We start from the raw sequence: 19,971 nt of genomic DNA, 5'->3' as shown, positions 1-19,971 counted from the left end.
CAATAAATGCTAATTATTTTTTTAAAAAAATCATTGAATTAAAACGTATGAATGGGCCTTAAAATATATCCCACTACCGGGTACTTTAATTTCATATTTTGAAACCTCACAAGAGAAAGCTTGAAAATCCCCTTTAAATGAAATTAAAGAGCATGGTTGAAAACTTTGATTAAGGAAAAAATTTGCCTGCCTCTCGGGTAAAATATGCCCCATTAAAGTTTATTTACTTTTAAACTGCCCAAACTTTCTAGTGTGGTGCATTGTTATTATTGTGTACTAATAATAATGTGTATTTATTATTAGTTACGGACAACGATAGGACAAGTCTCACATATGAAATCCATTTTATTTACTTGTTAATCCATAAATTGTTTAATTAAATGAAACAAGTTTAAAAACATTTATATCAAACAAATTAATTTTTGCCGATAATAGCTTCGACAGAAAAGGCCATTTTTTTAGAAGGTCTTTTTACATTTTGATATAAATTAATATGAGAAGATGTCAAGAATAATTTCTGTTTTAGAAAAACTTCTTGAAGAGCTTCTTGAAAGCTTCCTGAATATAGACTTGAATTGATTCTTGCAAAAGGAGAATACAGCAACGCATCGAGTTCCTTGTCAGCAAAACATTTTCTTTTTCGAAGTCTTTCATTTATGGGGTTCATGGAATTGTTCTGTGACTGTTGTTCTGTAAAATTAAAATTATTATTAAAACTTGTATTGTTTTTCTACTGAAGAGGAAAAGGGAGATACTATCCTGTCTCCAGCAATTTACAACGTTTTAACCATTTTTTTTAAAACATACTACTAGCAAAAACATGTTATGTAAGTTTTGAAACGATTTTAAAGAAACGAAACTTATTCATAGCAAACGATTTCCGAAATCAATTTGTTGTTCTGTGACTGTAAAATTTATTAAAAAAATCGAAACTTATTCAAAACATGCTAAACGATTTCCGAAATCAGTTCGTGGTTCTGTGACTGTAAAAGTTATTACAAAAAACTAAACTTATTCAAAACATGCTAAACGATTTCCGAAATCAGTTTGTATTTCTGTGACTGTAAAAATTATTACAAGAAACGAAACTTATTCATAACATACTAAACGATTTCCGAAATCAATTTGTGGTTCTTCGACTGTATAAATTATTAAAAAAACTTGCGACACATAAACGACTTGCGACAATCACTCAATTGACTTTTTTTTTATAACCATCATGGATACAGAATTTGAGTTTACGGCTACCAATGTTTAGCTCAGTAGCCTTGTAATTTTGAATCCAATCTAAAACACAAGGGAACTCATCGATCAGTACCCCCAGAGGTATTGATTTGTTTTGTGAACTTGGTGGATTTTGGGATCAGACATATTTAATATACACCAGTCACCATTTAAAACAATGGGATTCTTTTGATGTTGCTATAAATAGTTTTGCAAGTGTAAAGAGTTCTAGGGAAGTTAATTTTGTTGCCCAAATAACAGAAATTGAGAAAGAAACAAACAATACACTTGTTTTTATTTTTAAGCAGGGTCTGGTAAAATAAAAATTTTCAAATCTAATTACAAAGATGAAGCACAGGTTTCAATTATAGCAGTGCTGCCAACTCCAACTTTAAATAACCAAAGAGTCACTTTTAACAGAGATATTTCCCTTTGACTTTTTGTCAAATTTGTAAGACATTCCATGTCCTCTCTGTTACGATGCATTAATTGGACTTAAAAAAAGGGGGTTTAAAAGTATTATAATAATTTATTTTACCTTGAAATGTGATGATTTAAAAAAAAAAATACAATTCATGTTTAAGACAGTCCAAATTACAGAATTTAGCATAAATAACAGTGCATGTCAAAAATGTGGGATTTTATTTGTCCCTTCTGTTACAACTACATTTAATTAACGTGCAATTTAATTATGAGTCTTTTTTTATTATTTTATGCCAATTAGCTAAACATTGCACCCCAAAGTAATATAGTCTAGTTGAAATTTTGTTTTCAAAAATATTTAATATATTTCTTTGAATAAAATACTTGTGCGAGTTCCCCTATGTTACGCTTGAACTATATATATATATATATATATATATATATATATATATATATATATATATATATATATATATATATATATATATATATATATATATATATATATATATATATATATATATATATATATATATATACAAGGTGGTCCCGAATTCATGGTACAAACTTTAATGGTAGGTACAGGACATTGTAACAATGATTTATTGTATAGGAATGTATAGTGGCAAGTGACGCGGGGAGGCGTAAACAGGGGAGATAAAAGGAAAGAGAAATGGAGTGATCGGTTGGTATCATTGCCGGTAGAGGGCAGTAGATGTCTAGCCGCCGTTGAAAATGATGCATCGCAGTAGGGAAAAGCGCCATTCACAATTGTGCTGCCGTAGACGATGGGTGACTTTACGTATGCAGAAAAAGCAGACATGCATTACATGTACGGCCGTGCAAATGGTAACGGCAGAGCTGCGTTACGAATGTATCGCGCGGAGTATCCTGATCGACGAATGCTGGATCATAAAAGTTTTCAACGGTTACATCGTCAACTTTGTGAAACAAGTGCGTTCGACGTCAACAGACATGATAAGATAAGTTGATTAAGAGCTGTACGCACTCCAAGGCTGGAAGAAAGCATCTTGAACATTGTGGCTGATAGACCCGAGTCAAGTACAAGAACTGTTGCGCGTGACGTAGGTGTGAGTCATCAGACTGTATGCAGAGTGTTAAACGAAAATCGTTTACACCCCTTCCATTTTCAGAAAGTACAAGCATTGAATCCGGCAGATTATCCTCTCCGCGTGAACTTCTGCCTGTGGGTGATGCAGCAATGTGCGTTGCAGCCGAATTTCGTAGGTGGTGTGCTTTTTACAGATGAAGCGACATTTCCACGCGAGGGTGTCTTTAATGCGCACAATTCCCATGTGTGGGCAACCGATAATCCACATGCAACGCGTCCACATGCGTTTCAACAACGTTTCTGTATTAATGTGTGGGCTGGTATTGTGAACGACTTTTTGATTGGCCCATACTTACTACCCACGCGACTCAGTGGCGGAAGCTATCTTTTTTTCTGAAAGAAGTGTTACCACAACTGCTGCATGATGTTTCGATCGCCATTCGTAACCGCATGTGGTTTCAGCCGATGGGGCGCCAGCACACTTCGGCATTGATGTACGGAATTACCTGAATGCCACGTTTGGTGCTCGATGGATTGGGAGTGGTGAACCAATCCCTTGGCCACCCCGATCTCCCGATTTATCGAGCCTCGATTACTTTTTATGGGGACATCTAAAGCATCTTGTTTATGAGACTCCAGTTGACTCAGATGAGGATCTCGTCTCTCGCATATCTGTAGCTGCTGCAGGTGTGCGTGAAATACCAGGCATCTTTGAACGTGTACGCCAATCGCTCCACCGACGCTGTCAAGCATGTATCGCTTCTGGTGGACGCAATTTTGAACACTTACAGTAAACATGACACTTGTCAACAACGCTTTCAATAAAATCTTTGTTTTTCCTTTCAGATGTTATTTCTCCTGTTTACGCCTCACCGCGTCACTTGCGACTATACATTCCTATACAATAAATCATTGTTACAATGTCCTGTACCTACCATTAAAGTTTGTACCATGAATTCGGGACCACCCTGTATATATAAGAAACTGGAAAAAGAAAACTGGAAAGCAAAAAAATAAAAAGATATAATCTCTTCATCAGCTCACACGACTATATCCGCAAAGCGGAGTGCTTTCTAATATTGTATCAATATAGTTAAAGCAAAATATATCAATACAATAGTGTGAGGAGCACCTAAAAAATTGAAACGAAAATAGAACACATTAAGTAAAAAACATATACGAAACAAAACATATCAAGCAAAAACACAGAAAATAAAATGTAAGGAAATTACCGAACAAAACACGAAAGGAAATCTATATAGTGAGGAGCAAATTAAAATGAACTTACGCGTACCGGAGTCTTTCCAGAATGTTTTAAAATATTTTCGTAATAAGATTGCCAGATTACCAAATATGAAAACAGAAGCATAAATAAAGTGATCGCTTATGGCACGTTCTTACTGCAATACTGAAGAGCGCTTAATTTGTTAGTTTCATTAGATGGGCCCGAAAATGGATGTGCGCAAGGTAATAATGTTATACTGAATAATTTTAAGTTCAAAATCAATAAAGTTATAATTAATTATACAACTATACAATTTTAATAATTTTAGAAAATTAACAATTATTTAAAAAAAAGAAAGAGAATTTGCTCGTTTTGCACTGATTTTAAACAGGCGCCAAATTATTACTACTGTTGAAATAAAAAAAAAATAGGCTCAAGAAGCAACGCCCTAAACTCACGAAATTAGAAAACCAAATTAAAAACGGAAACAAAATGAAAACGGAATTAAGCTAATAGTAGATAATATCAAGCGCTAAAGCTGCATTAAATATGATCACTAAAACATAGCTCAATAAAGACAAAAAGAAAGGAGAGAAAAACGAAGTAAATTAATAAGTTTTATTAACTGTTCATAAGCTGCAAGTATATAGAACTCATAAAATAAGTTAAAATATTGAGAAAATATGGAAATTAATAAAAAATAATGGCAAGAGAAGAAAAATTATTGAAGTTATTTTTTAAAAGTATTTTTAAAAAATGATTTTTTTTGTATCTATATTTATCTTTAGCACTTGATATTATCTACTATTAACTTACTTTCGTTTTCATTTTGAATACGTTTTTCTAACAGATCATCATGTTTTCTCTGCAAAGGTCGCACGCATTTTATTCGAGCTCATTCTAAACACAAGAAGAAGAAAAAGAAGACTAGCTGTTTGAATCTCTTCTTCTATTTTAGTGTCCCCAACATGATTCAATATCAAATATGATGGTGAGTATGGGAGCTTATATTCTATCATTTGCGAATTTTCAATCTTGGGATCATTTAAAGAAGTGGTTTTTCTTGATTTCGGTGACTTACGAGATGTTTCGAAAGCAAATGTTCTGGAAGCTCTGATTTCTATATTGTTAGACAGTTTCAACTAGAATTCATTTTAAATGAATTTAATAATGCCTGAATTTAATAATAATAATTTAATCCTTCCTGAATTTTTGTCTGCTCCCGATGATAGTGGTGAAAACGATGAAATATCGAAGAATCAAGAGTTCAAAACTCTGAAACAAAATTTATTTGAAACCAAATTTGCAAATAATATGAAGCGTTGTGAGGGATATTGCTGTATCTAAAAACAAATAAAAGCGAGAATAGATTTCTCATTTTTTCTAATTGTCATCTCGTTTGTGTCAATTTTTTAAAAAATATGCTTTTATTTTCTCCCCCAAATTTTACGTTTTCCTGCTTCGAGCATTTTTTAAAGCCCGTTCGACGGAAAACAACGAGCAGTGGTGGCTCCCCGAGCAGTGGTGGCTCAGGGTATAGAGAATTCGCCTTCAATTGAGGTGAACCGGGTTCGAATCTCAACAATGGCTGGTCGATACGAATTCTGGACCCGGCTCGCACCAACCAGAGTGCTGACGTAAAATATCCTCAGTGGTAGATGGATCATCGGTTAGAGTCCTCTTATCGAAAGGCTAACCGTTGAAAACTTTCGAGTTTTTTTTCGACATGTAACTCAAATGCGGGTTAGTTCCATCAAAAAGTCTTCCGCGAAATTTTTGTTACCACAATATTTGATCCAGAAGTTCCCTTGTCTTCTGTATTGGGTCGAAAATTACAAGAGTATGAACATTAGTAGTCATAAACCCAAAAAAAACTGGTCTTGAAGGACGGTTGTAACAATAAATAGAATAAATATATCATACTTCCTGTTATCTGCCGATAATAAATATTCCGATTTAGTAGTCGAAGTTGCCTTTGATATTTATTTTTCTGTTCTTGAATAAACTGAGAATTCTTTACTCTTGACGAACCATATCTGAAAATAAAAAAGAAAGAATAAGTGAAAAAAAATGTATGTGTGACCTTCGAAAGTATTAGTTCAATTTGGAAATTATTTCATTAAAATAAAATAATTCGAACAATATTTAGTTTGTCTAGATGGCAGTCATTAATGTCAGTCCTCGTATTATAATCGTTTTAGACCATAATCTTAAAATCATGAACTAACATTGCTAAAAACTTATACCTACTATGATAAATTGTAGGTGATATTATAAAATGTGTGCGCTTGGCTGCAGCACACTGACGTGCCGCTGCGTAGTTGTTAAAAATCACAGCTCTTACCGCAGGGATACACGATAAGAGCTATGTTTCAAGTAACCTTACGGTTAGACACCTAATTATCTTATTGTTTAAGCCATGTGGGATAGGTGTGGTCCCTGCGTATAAAGGAATAAACAACATTTAGGGGTAAAGCAGAGGTTCTTAAAACGCACCCTTCTCTCCTCCCAACCACTACGGAGGAGGAGAAAAAAATCAGGAGGAATTCTTTTAGTTTCGGTTTGTTCTGTATTTTTACGCTATTGGTAAACAGTACAGTACTATTAGTTAAAATATTTCTTTGAAAATACGTCATCAATGTTGATTAAATCTTCTAAAATATTTTGTCATAGATAAAGAGAATGAAATGGTAGTTGGTGGGAAGCAGCGTACCCAATAGTGCATTCACAATTGACGTCACTTTGCGTCTTATGCGCATGTGCTGGATTTTAGTGCCAAATCTGAACATGTTGCTCACCCTGTAAGTTGTTTTTCTGGTAAAACACCTCACATTTTATAAATGAAGGTCACAGTCCCTTCTAACATCGATAGTTGTCTCATTAAGTTCACAGTTAATCGAATTGCCATTTTGTGAGATAATTCTGACTCTGTAAATGATATACAGGGTGTTTATAAAGTCCCGGACCCATTTTGATGTTTAATAACTCATAAAATAAAAAAGATAGATTAAAATTAATAACATAAATGGTTAAATAGACTCATAAAGTTTCATGACCCTTTGTCAATGAACACCCACGTGTGCCCCCTTCGAAGCACGGTGAATATCAAGTCGATAGTTAATTTCACGCCAGGTAGTGGAAGCATGTCGGCATCCACAGCGGTTGCAATTGCGGTTGTAATTCTGGCTTTTAAGTCATCAATGTTCGACACGATCCTCCTGTAAACATTGTCCTTTATAAATCCCCAAGGAAAAAGCGGCGTTATATCAGGTGATCTGGGTGGCCAAGGAATTGGACCTCCTCGCCCATTCCATCTTCCTGGAAAATGGTCATTCAAAGAACTACGAACCAATGAGGTGGTTCACCATATTGTTGCAAAAAGACATGTGGCTGAAACTCTTCTAGTTGTGGAAATACGAAGTTTTCCAACATATCTAAGTATGCGACTGATGAGACCGTCTTTTCTGTAAAAAAGAAAGGCCCAATGACTCGGTCGTGCATTAGTCCACACCACACATTAACCTTTGGGGAATCCCTTTGTATCTCACAGTATTCATGGGGGTTTTCAGATCCCCATATGCGCACATTATGGCGATTAACAATGCCAGAAACAGGAAAGGATGCTTCGTCGAAGAACATTATGAGCTTCAGAAACTCAGCATCATCTTCTATCCTTCCTACCATATCTGTTGCAAATGCCATCCTCCTAAGCCTATAGTCTGGTTCCAAACCTTGAACAATTTGAACTTTGTATGCATGCAGTCTTAATTGTTTCTTAATAACCATGTACACCGTTGAAATTGGCATATCCAATTCTCTTGCCGCTGATCTCACAGATCTTCTAGGATTGTCTAAAAATGTCCGCCTCACACGCTCAACGTCAAAATTACTTGTGCAGGGACGTCCGGAACGTTTCTTATCTGCGATACTTCCAGTTTCTAGAAAATTCTTTTTCCACACCAAGATCCTGCTTTTGGATGGGGGATCTTTTTAGTAAATTCTTTCGCAATTTCTCTGTGCTTGTACTATCGATTTCGTTTCTATGAACCACCATAAAATCTGTGCTTTCTCTTGTGTATGCATTATCCTTAATATCCGCTTGAATAACATAGAAAAGTACTACATAGAACAAACACATCAAAAGTAAACATAACATTGCAATAGTTGCCAAAAACAAAAGAGAGAAAAATGCAATTAATAAGCAGACGATTTTTAGAAAAGTACAGATATTTAGACTGGAAAATGAAATTATCTGAAATTAATCACACGCGCAGACGATATTTACAAATGTAAAGATATTCAAACCTGAAAAGGAAAATATATGAGTTATTCCATCAATAAATGCCATAAGTTTGTTTATATTTTCATTATTTTATGAGTTATTAAACATCAAAATGGGTTCGGGAATTTATAATTACCCTGTACTTTAACAATCTTAAACATTTTTGTGAACTTGTAAAAGACTTTTATAGCATATCTTTTATTCAAGAAATAAATTATAAAATAAAATTTATATCATTATTAAAATTCAACTACCAAACAAGACAATAAGTCAGAAAAATGCATTTTATATACATCACATTATTCACTCCCTTCACTATAGTATATAAAACACATTATTATTTATTTCTGTTTAACTCACTGAGATTTCCTCCCCCCGTCACTGAGAGGAGAGAAAAGATTAAAATTTACCATTGAAATAACATTTCAAAAAACTTGACCCAGTATAATATATATATATATAATATATATGTATATAATATATATATATATATATATATATATATATATATATATATATATATATATATATATATATATATATATATATATATATATATATATATATATATATATATATATATATATATATATATATATATATATATACACTGGTGTGCAAAACTTAAGCAACTAGTGGTTTTTCGGCCACAGCTCCCCAACAAAGTATAAGATAGCCATGAAATTGCAGTATAATATGCACGTAATTCAGTAGAAAGATTATTTGTATGCAAATTTTAGAAATAAAACGTCGTAGGTGATGTAAGTGTACGTAAACCTTGTGGGCCGGGGCGCGCAGGTCAAAGCTGTGATAAAGGGATGAAGAGTACCGTAGTTAAAGACATTCGCTCAAGAAATCATTTAGACGACTTTACTCAAGGAAGAGATTGGGAAGTTTGAGGAGGGGCGTAGTGTGACCCAGGGCTAAAGAGAAGAGACAAGGGCTAGTTCACTCCGCTCTCAGAGCTGAAGCTCGATTTTCCTCCTCATGACGTCACTGTGTACACAGATCTCGGAGGTCGCAAGCAAAGATATGATAACTTCGCATCATTCTCTCTGTACAAATAAGTTAGACATTTTCTGGTTATTAGCCTTCAAACTTTACACAATTAACACAATATTTTTGTCATAAACATAGTTCAAAAAAATTTTCCTGGCCGTAACATTTAAATAAATACCATTTTAAACTTATAAAAATATTTTACTAGTTGTAGTAAATGAAGCTATAAATACTTTATTTTAACATTTTCAGTTTTAACTTTTACTGTTACAAAGAAGTAAAGCATATATCAAAACTTTTTTAGCTACATATTGTTCGAAAACAATAATTTGTAAAGTTTTGTTAAATTTAGAATCCTGATTTTAAAATAAGCTGTTAATGGTAATTTGTTTATACTTAATCATTAGGAAACTACAACCTTAAACGTTAATTACTGAAATAAAATAATAAATTTATTTTCATAATAGTATTGGAAATTTTACAATTGCTTATAGATGTTTATATTTTAGAGAATATAATTTTTAAAAAACCATAAATATGTAGAATAACTACATTCGAAACTTATTTATCTGTTATGAAATGAGAAGAAATTTAACTATTAATACTTTTACTTTTCATTTAAGTTTTACTTTTCTTTGACTTTATCCATTTTTTAATTTTTTCGCCTGCCTTTCTTTTTGAAGTAACGGGTCGGTTTCTGTTTACATGGCGAATTCTTATAAAAGTTCTTAGACGACAAAATAAGCGTATTGCTGCTTTATTTACTGTAGGATATCGTTCCTCTAATTCATTTATAAGTTCTTTAATGACACCTTTTGATTTTCTGTAAAATGTCCCATGCACACTTTGAAAAATGTTCTCAAATTCCTGACACACTTCCATCCATTCTGCTGATGGAACAAATAATCCTCCCTTAGATAACAGATTTATCCATTCCGTGTTGCTCCCCTGTTGTTGGATGTACTGAGAAGATGGCTTTCCTAATTTTGAATCAATATTTTTAAGGCGAAATGCTATGTATCCGGCAATATAATTTAGACCTTCTTTTTCTTGTGAACTAATCATTTTGTTTTCCAAATTAAGTTCAACATCCCAAGACATAGGAATGGAAGTTAAGTCATGCATTAAATCTTCAATGTTGTCTAAAATATCATTATTTTCGGAAATTATATTTTTGATGTGTCTTTTTCAAACGCTTTTTCGAATAATTCCGCAGTTAAATAGCAACTTATTTCCGAATTTTTTATTTCTGTGCACACCTTTGACGAAAGATTAGGTAGTTTATTGGCAATTAATAGGTGTTTAAATCTTTTAATTACTTCAGTAGGGCTTGGATGGTCATTAAACCTGCCAAGACCTCTAATTTGGCTAAATAAACTCTCTAGAGCATCTTGAGTCAATCTGGTTGTTAAAATGTATCTTGCTCCGAAGGATTTTAAATCTTCTAATAATGAAAATAATGAAGATATAGAAATAATAATTGCTTTTTGAAATGGAAGTAGACATTTTTTACCCCGCACTCTCATTTTGCTTATAACTTCTCGGACTTCATTTAGAACAAGTGATTGAGATTGAAAATAATTTAAATTTCCGAAAGCAGCTTTCATACTTTTTGCTGGAGGGGGATCTAAGCTCTTTCTGTTCATCACATCAAAAAAATCATCGATTAATTTAAAAAAATCGTGTGCCTTTTTGTTTCCTGTAAACTTTAATATTCCCTTTGCTGTAGTGGCAGAGAATAACACCTTTGCTGGTGTAACTTTTTGTCTATCATTACCTTTGACTAATAGATATGACTCTTTTAGTTTGTGGCACAATTTTATTTCTCCGGTATCTTTTCTCAATACTTCTTCAACAATTCCTGAGTTGATAAAAGTTCCATCATCTAAAATTAATCCAGAGTCCAAAAAATGATTCCGCAGTAACTTTACGTAATGAGGCATATCAGCAAAAACAAAAATTTTTGACGATGGTCGGATAGGATTCAAAACATAAAATGATTCAATTGTTATTTGGAGATTCTTCCAGAGTGTCCCACATCCTCCTAAATCTGAAACAATTGCTTTTACATCGATTTCAATTATTTCCAAGCTTTCTACGACTTTGAAAAGTAAGACTTTATTCATTGTAACATCGAAATCGTAAAAAATTGGTTGTTTCCATTTTGAAAATAGTCCTCTAATCAAAACCAATTGAACTTTTTTGAAAGGACCTAGGATTTGATCAAGTCCAGCATCATAGCAAATATCTGAGGAGACATGCATTTCATCAAAACTAAGGACACATATTTTTTTTAATCCACATGCATTTTCTGCACAATTTTTAATCAAATTTAAAACATCTTTCTGTAAGCCTGGAGCACAAGATAATTTTGCGCACCATCGCTTTAACGAACTAGCACTTGGTAGAGGTAAACCAATTTTAAATTTCCAAAAATCATATGCTTTTGAAGAAAGAGAACGTATAATAATACATCGGGAAATGTCCTCTGTTGTCCATTTAACATTTGAAGTACCCTTCATTAAACATTATATTTGACCTCTTGTAAATACTTTTTTTACACTGTTTTCTAAATTATGCATTTTCTTTAAAGCTTGTTCCAATTTCAACAATTCCCTTCTTTGCTCATAATTTTTTTTCAGAATTTTTTTTCTAGATGCGTTCCACCGTTTCATACGCTGAACTGTTATTTTTTTAAACTTCATTTCTTCATTATTTTTATTTTTCAAATCCTTTTCTAAGGTTTCAATTCTCTCTTTCAGTACTTTAACTTCTGTTTCTAATTTAAAGCATTTATCACAATTTGTTGTGCTTAAAAAATGTTCATTCCTTGTATTTAAATTGCTTTTCTTTGGGCTTAGAGTTTTTAATCTGTCCAATGCACGAACCAACACTTTGCGTTTATCCAATCTTTCTTGCCGAGAAGAAATTATTGGTAAAGAAGAAAATGGCAAATTTACTCTTGTTATTGCAGAAGATTTTAAAATCATTCTAATCGGCAATCCAAGCAAACGATTTCTCATATCATCTTCATAATCTTCTTTCAAGAAATGCTTACTGCATATTCGTGCATGTTTTATATTAACTGGGTCATTTCGTTTGCAACGTTGAAGCCATTCTTTACATAGTTGTACATTTACTTTAGGGAAAGCATGGAAAATTATATTTTTTCCTTTTGCATTTCTATCAGAGTTTTTGCAAGTTGCAATCGCACAAACTGGCATTTCGTCAATAATTTTAAATTCTTATAATTCACTTTAAAAGACTGAGGAAAATCATTAAAAAAGCAACGAAAGTCTTGCAATATATCTCAAAAAGGAATACTCCAATTTTAGTTGAGAGTTAGTTAGAACGAACGCTCCGTTCTTGAAGTAAAAGTTCAAGCTTTGCGCCAAAGTGACGTCACAGGGGAAAATCGGAGGTTTGGCGCGGCAAGAGCTTCTTCAAAGGAATGAACCAGCCCTTGTCTTTTCTTTAGCCCTGAGTGTGACCAGTGTCGCCGAAGAGTTCGGGATCAACAAAAGTGTTGTTTCTCGAGCTTGGACTGCCTTTGAAACTACTGGTACAGCTGTTCGGAAGGTTGGTGGTAGCCGTCCAAGGAAAACAACACCAAGAGATGACCGTGACATTGTCCTCCAGGCGAAAAGAAACCGTTTTCAGTCAGTGAGCGCCATATCTCAGCAACTGTGCACAGCCACAGGACGACAAGTATCAAGATTTACAGTGGCCAGACGCCTCCACAAAGGTTGCTTATTTGCTAGACGTCCTGAACGCTGCATACCTTTAAAAGTTAGCCATCGGTGGCACCGTTTAGAGTGGTGCAGAGAACACGAAACCTGGACACCTCATCAATGGAGTCGCGTCCTCTTCACAGATGAGAGTCGTTTTAGTGCTACAAGCCATTCTCAACGTCAGTTGATCTGGAGAGAGGTTGGAGCTCGGTTTCATCCCAATAACGTCGCGGAAAGAGATAGTTACGGTGGTCCTGGAGTGGCATTATGTTGAACGGGCGGACTGAGCTTCATATCTTCGACCTAGGTTCTGTAACTGGAGATCGCTACTGCAATGAGGTAATCCTACCCCATGTGCGTCTGTTCCGAGGGGCCATTGGACCAGATTTCATTTTTAGGATGACAATGCCCGGCCACACCGTACTGCTAATGTTCAAGAGCTACTGGAAAGTGAAGATATCACACGAATGGATTGGCCAGCTTACTCTCCAGATCTAAATCCCATAGAGCATGTGTGGGATGCATTAGGAAGACGTCTTGCGATACGACAGTATCCTCCTGGCAACACCCATCGGCTGAAAGATGCGTTAAAGGAGGAATGGAGACGTTTACCCCAAGAACTCCTGGATAATCTGGTGCTTAGCATGGAGAGACGATGCCAAGCAACAATTACAGTAAGGGGAGGGCATATCCCATACTAGAGAACATCTGTATATATATATATATATATATATATATATATATATATATATATATATATATATATATATATATATATATATATATATATATATATATATATATATATATATACACTACCGGTCAAAAGTTTGCGAAAATTATGAAATCTACAAAGAAAAGGTCTAAAATCAAATGTTCGCAGAACTGCGAAAAATCTTTCAAATTGCATGAAAATCTGATATGTTCTAAAGTGAACCCTCTTACCTTACATAGTACGATTCAAATAACTATTTTCTATTTACAGAAATTACAAAAATTTTGTTTTGCTAGTTTGGCAAGTGTTCAAACTTAACAAATTTTTTCGACATAAAAACAACCCATGGTGAAGAGCTGGATTCAGTTCGCAAGAAACGAAGTATTGCAAATTGATCATATGTAACTAACTGTAGTGAGTTCACTTTAGAACATATCAAATTTTCATGCAATTTGAAAGATTTTTCGCAAACTTTTGACCGGTAGTGTATATATATATATATATATATATATATATATATATATATATATATATATTGAAGAAACAAAATGAAGAATGAAACAAAGAAAAATTATAGACATATGAAAAAAAGGGGGGGGAAATAATAAGTAAAAAAACACAAACAACAGTTTATTAAAAAAAAAAAAAAAAAAAAAAACTTTTAATTAAAAAACCGGAAAAAAAGATATAATCTTTTCTTCAGCCCACACGATTATATCCGCAAAACAAAGTGCTTTCTGATATTGTATCAATAAAGCCAAAGCAAAATATATTAATACAATAGTGTGAGGAGCACTCAAAAAATTTTTTTATAAAAATAATAACAAATAAAATAGATTACAAAAAGTAAAAATAAGTAAAAATAACATGTAAAAACAGATAATAAAATAAAATAAAAAGAAAAAATATTAAAAAGGGGGGACTATAAAGCGAGTAGCAAAATCAGGTCAACTTGCATGGACGGGTATTTTTCAAGAATGATTTAAAAATGTTTTCGCAGAAAGATTGCCAGATTACAAAATATGAAAATAAAAGATGAAAACAAAAGCGCAAATTGAGTGTAACAAGATGGTTTTAAAGTGTCGTTCTTACTGCACTGTTGAAGTGATTTGTTATTCTGAGTTTTGATTTGTTAGTTACCAAGGATGGGCCCGAAATGGATGTGCGCAAGGTATTATTATACTGGATAATTTTAAAAATTGATCATAAATAGTTTTAGAAGATAGATGTTTATTTAAGAAAAAATATAAAATAGAAAAGAGAAACCATAAATTGCCTGTTTTGCAAATAATTTTAGCCGCGGATTTGCACGATATGGATTAGCACATAGAAAAATTATTTAAATTATCAAAGAAAAAAATTTTAATAGATAATTTTAACACGGATTTGCCCGATATGGATTTGAACATGGAAAAATAAGCAAAGAAAAAATATTAGTATATAATTTTAGCCACGGATTGAATGAATTTTGTTTACTTAATAAATGAAACTTATTGTTTTTCTTAACTTTCTTAGTATTTTCTTGTATTTATTTATTATATATATATATATATATATATATATACAGTGAAACTTCTCCTAAAGGCCACCTCTACTTAAGGGCCACCTCTATTAAGGGCCAATATTTTGAGGAACGAAAATTTTCCCCATAGACATGATGTTAATTTTCCTCCCAGAGGGCCACATTTTCCTGACTACCTCCAATAAAGGTCATTTTTTTTTAAAAAAATTTCTCAAAAATTATATTGTTTTAAGTTTTAAGAAAATACAATACATATTTTTTTTAAACTTATTTGTTCAATTTTTTCAGGAGTTCAGTCTGATTCAGATAATGAGAATGAGTCCCCCGTGCCATATTTATCAAACCAAGAAACGCTAATAGAAGTAAATAAGCTGATATCCCAATCCAAGGCATTAATAAATGATGCGAATTTAACTAATTTGTTTTATAGAGTTAAGGAATCATTAGAAACTGAAATTGTTTGCGAAAAAATTGTAAAAAGTAAACAAACATCAATTGAAATTTTTTAAACATGTATAAAAACTTAAAATTTTAATAAACAGTTTTTTTCTACATAAATTTTGATTTCCTCATTTTATTTTTTGGTCACCCCCATTTAAGGGCCACCCCTCATAAGGGCCAATTTTCAATGGAACGACAGGTGGCCCTTACTGAGAGGTTTCACTGTATATATATATATATATATATATATATATATATATATATATATATATATATAGTGGTGGCCAAAAGTTTGGACGTTTTTTTAAAGTTTCATGTTTTTCAAATTTGTGTGCTTGTTGAATATATTAATTTTTACTTAAATACAAACGTTTATGCATCAAATCGAAGGTAATTTAATGTGAAATTTAATAACAAAAACAGAATTAAAATATCTGTATTACAAAAAAAGTTATGCTTATTTTAGTAGAACAAACAAACACAAATCGTTTCGAATAAGGACGTGTTTTGTAATAAAAGCGTACTTGCCAATCACAAACACTGTTCTTAGGAAAAATCAAATGTCTGTAACTATAGTTTAGGTTATTTGGATGGTAAAAGAGTTATTGTTGTGGAAATATTTTGCGGAATGATCCATACTAGTACAATCAAATAGAGTATTGCTGTTTTTGAATATTTAAAGTCCTTTTTTTTAATTAAACTAATTTTAAACAATGTCATTAACAAGAAGAACTAATTGGACATCTACAAAAAGAAGCCGAATTGTTATATTGAGAGAAAATGGCCTCTCTTATGTTGAAATTGCAAGACAAGTTGGTGGTTCAGTGATTTGTTCTGGTGAACGAAAGTTCTGTTTACGTTATGAAAAAACGAAATCAGTGGAAAATAAAGCCAAATCAGGCCGAAAAAAAATGCACAAATGCTACTGCCGATAGAAAATTAAACGGCTATGCCTTCAAGATAGAAAAATTTCATCAGATGCCAATAGATGTGAAATAAATGCAGTGGGTATTGCAGTAAGTTCAAGAACAATAAGAAGAAGGTTATCAGGATTTGGACTACAAGCTAGAATTCCAAGGAAAAAACCATATTTAAATCAAAAGCAACGCGAGAAGCGAGTAAAGTGGGCAAAAGAACACATTAAGTGGTCAGAAAATCAATGGAAGCAAGTGATCTGGAGCGATGAGAGTAAAATATCGCTCTTTGGTAGTGATGGTAGAAAATACGTAAGACGTAGAGTAGGTGAAGCACTTCATCCAACTACAAAAAAACCAACAAATGTCATGATTTGGGCATGTATGACTGCAGATGGAGTGGGCCGAATTCAAATGATTGATGGCATCCTGAATGCCAAAAAATACATCGAAACTGTCCTGAAACCAAAATTGATGCCTTCCATCAGAGATCTCTTCCCCAACAACGCACCATTTACTTTTCAGCAGGATTCAGCTCCATGTCACACAGCAAAAGTATGCAAAGCATGGTCTCAAAATAATGGCATAGATATATTACCATGGCCAGGAAACAGCCCTGATCTCAATCCAATCGAAAATTTGTGGCGACGTTTGAAAATTTTTGTACGAAAAAAACGTCCATCCAATAAAAGACAACTTATTGAAGCTATAATTGATTCTTGATCATGTGATTACGAAAGATGATCTTCACTCGATGAAAAGACGCTGTGAAGCTGTCCTAAAAAATAAGGGTTATTTAACTAAGTATTGATTGTGTAAGTATCACTTTAAAAAAATGCAAATCTAAGATAGATCTTACAATTAGTTGCATAACTTTTTTTGTAATACAGACATTATAATACTGTATTTATTATTAAATTCTACATTAAATTACCTTCAATTCGATACATAAACGTTTGTATTTAAATGAAAATTAATATATTCTACAAGCACAGAAAGTTGAAAAACATGAAACTTTCACAAAATGTCCACTCTTTTGGCCACCACTGTATATATATATATATAATACTATATATAATATATATATAGTAATCTTTCTGCGAAAAATTTTTTAAATCATTCTTGAAAAATTTTCTGTCTATGTAAGTTGATCTGATTTCGTTACCCGCTTCATAGTCCATTTTTATGTTGTTTTTTCTTTTTACTTTATTTTATTTTCTGTTTTTACTTGTTATTTTTACTTTTTGTGTTCTATTTTACTTGCTGTTATTTTTATAAAATATATTTGAGTGCTCCTCACACTATTGTATTAATATATTTTGCTTTGGCTTTATTGATACAATATCAGAAAGCACTCTGTTTCGCGGATATAATCGTGTGGGCTGATGAAAAGATTATATCTTTTTTCTCCGGTTTTTTAAATAAAATTTCATCCTTTTTTTTCTTTTTTTAAACTGTTGTTTGTTATTTTTTTACTTATTATTCCCCCCCCCCTTTTTTTTCATATGTCTATAATTTTTCTTTGTTTTATTCTTCATTTTGTATATATTTTTTGTATATATTTCATTTTTGTTCATATATATATATATATATATTGTCTTACTTTTTTTAGCTATAACTTTTAAAATATTCAATAAAATTTTAAAAAATTTTGTTTTAAAACAAATAGTTTTAAAATTTGAAAAAGAAATTGTTTAAAACTGTGCAAAATATAAGTAATTGTTCTTTTATACAGGGAATGCACGGATAAAATTTAAGAACAATTTTCTAAATTTTTGAGGAAATCGTCTAAATTTTAATTTATTTTCAATTTAATGAGAAAGCCGGTACTCTTTGATTTGACAAAAATTCATTTATCATATTGCAAATTTTAATGTTAATTTCATCAACATTCATGCTTTTTTCTCGATTCGCCTGGAATTTAAATCCTTTTTCAGTTATCGAAATAAATTTAAAAAAGGAAGTCTCTGTTGTCTCAATCATATGTATCATATGACTTAACCGTAGTGGTAATCCGTCGGTCACGATATATTTCCTTTTCATGTACAGTTAAAATAACTATACTATTAAAAACCAAGAGAATTGGCACGTTTACAGTTTTGCCCCTCCACATTTATATAATTAATGGGAAAATCTATTAAATATGCTTAGACCAGGAAATCTTACTACACATTCCGAAGGGAACTTGTTCTGAATATGAAAACTATCTGAGAACTGGAATATAAGAAAAAAAATTATTTTTAATAAATGATATAAAATACAGGGGATCTATAAATGGAGTTTACCGGCCAGGTGACGTTGCGGTCAGCGTGCCTGACTATGAAGTCTGAGGCCGCGGGATCGAATCCCACTCAGGGCATGGACGTTTCCCTCTCTGTATGCTTTGTTGTCTGTTGTGTGCTCTGTGAATATGGCTCACCTAAAGCCTCCTAGAGAAGTGCGGAACAAGCCGTAAGATAGCGAACGTGACGTCACTCAGGGAGTGCATCGCTGAGGAAGAAGCGAGGGTGCTTTTACACTGAAATTAGCTTTATAACACTCTTTTTAACTTTAAATCTGGAAGGGATAAATTTTTATTTTGTAGCTAATATTTTTTATGCCCCTTCTTTTATTCTTAATAAACTACTATAAACGCAAACTATTTATTTTATTCTTTCTGCATTCAAAAACAGAAATTATCATAAATTGAAATGTGATTTTAATAATATTAATGTATGCAATTATTAATGGTGATGTACACTTATATAAAGTATTGGTCGTTTTTTCACTCACCTACATACCTTTTTTCATATTTTACTTAATAATAAAAATGAAATGAATGTGAAATTCGCTTTATATTTCTTCTTCATTTTAAATCAGGATGGGGTAAATTTTTCTCTTGGAGCTATTAATTTTATTTATCTTCCCTTCTTTTATTCTTAACAAAATAATTACAATAAACAAAAATATTTTGTCTTATTCTCTCTGTATTAAGAACAAAAATTATCATGAACTGAATTACTATGATTTTAAATAATAATAAATGCATTCAATAATTAAGGATGTACATTTAATATAAAGTATTTTTTACTTTCGACTCATCCTCACACCTTTTTTCATACTTTACTTAATAATAAACATAAATGAAAATATATGCCCTAAAGATTATTTCCTTGCCCTTTCAAACTAAAATCGTTAAAAATAATATTAAATCTAAAAGCATTTACAGATCAAAATATAATAATGAAAATCACAAATTGCTATCTACAAAATTGCATATTATAATACCACTAAATCAATCAAAATAACACAAGAAGCAGATATTTAAAATTTTATTGATCTTTCTCCAATCATTCTTTATTATCAACTTTAAACATATATAAATTTCAAAAGAGATACAAACATACATATTTAGCATACTCTTTCTGGGAAATAAGAGCAGAT

General features: G+C 32.2%; 1 protein-coding gene across 1 annotated transcript in view; it reads right to left on the bottom strand.

The window, feature by feature from the left end:
• Positions 1-327: 327 nt before the first annotated feature.
• The window catches only part of LOC139427045 (doublesex- and mab-3-related transcription factor 2), a 70,039-nt gene continuing 50,395 nt past the window's right edge, over positions 328-19,971 (bottom strand). Inside the window, exons 3-4 of the mRNA XM_071187528.2 lie at positions 5,868-5,980; positions 328-690 (exon numbers count right to left, since the gene is read on the bottom strand). Coding sequence (XP_071043629.1) covers positions 416-690; positions 5,868-5,980 — 388 coding nt within the window. The 3' untranslated portion in view covers positions 328-415. The remainder of the gene's footprint in view (positions 691-5,867; positions 5,981-19,971) is intronic.

This window comes from Parasteatoda tepidariorum, chromosome 11, assembly GCF_982258835.1.
Source record: "Parasteatoda tepidariorum strain Cologne lab strain chromosome 11, Ptep-v5.0, whole genome shotgun sequence".
Taxonomy (NCBI): domain Eukaryota; kingdom Metazoa; phylum Arthropoda; class Arachnida; order Araneae; family Theridiidae; genus Parasteatoda; species Parasteatoda tepidariorum.
Note: the sequence above shows the minus strand (reverse complement) of the source record. Positions and strands in the feature narration are given on the sequence as shown.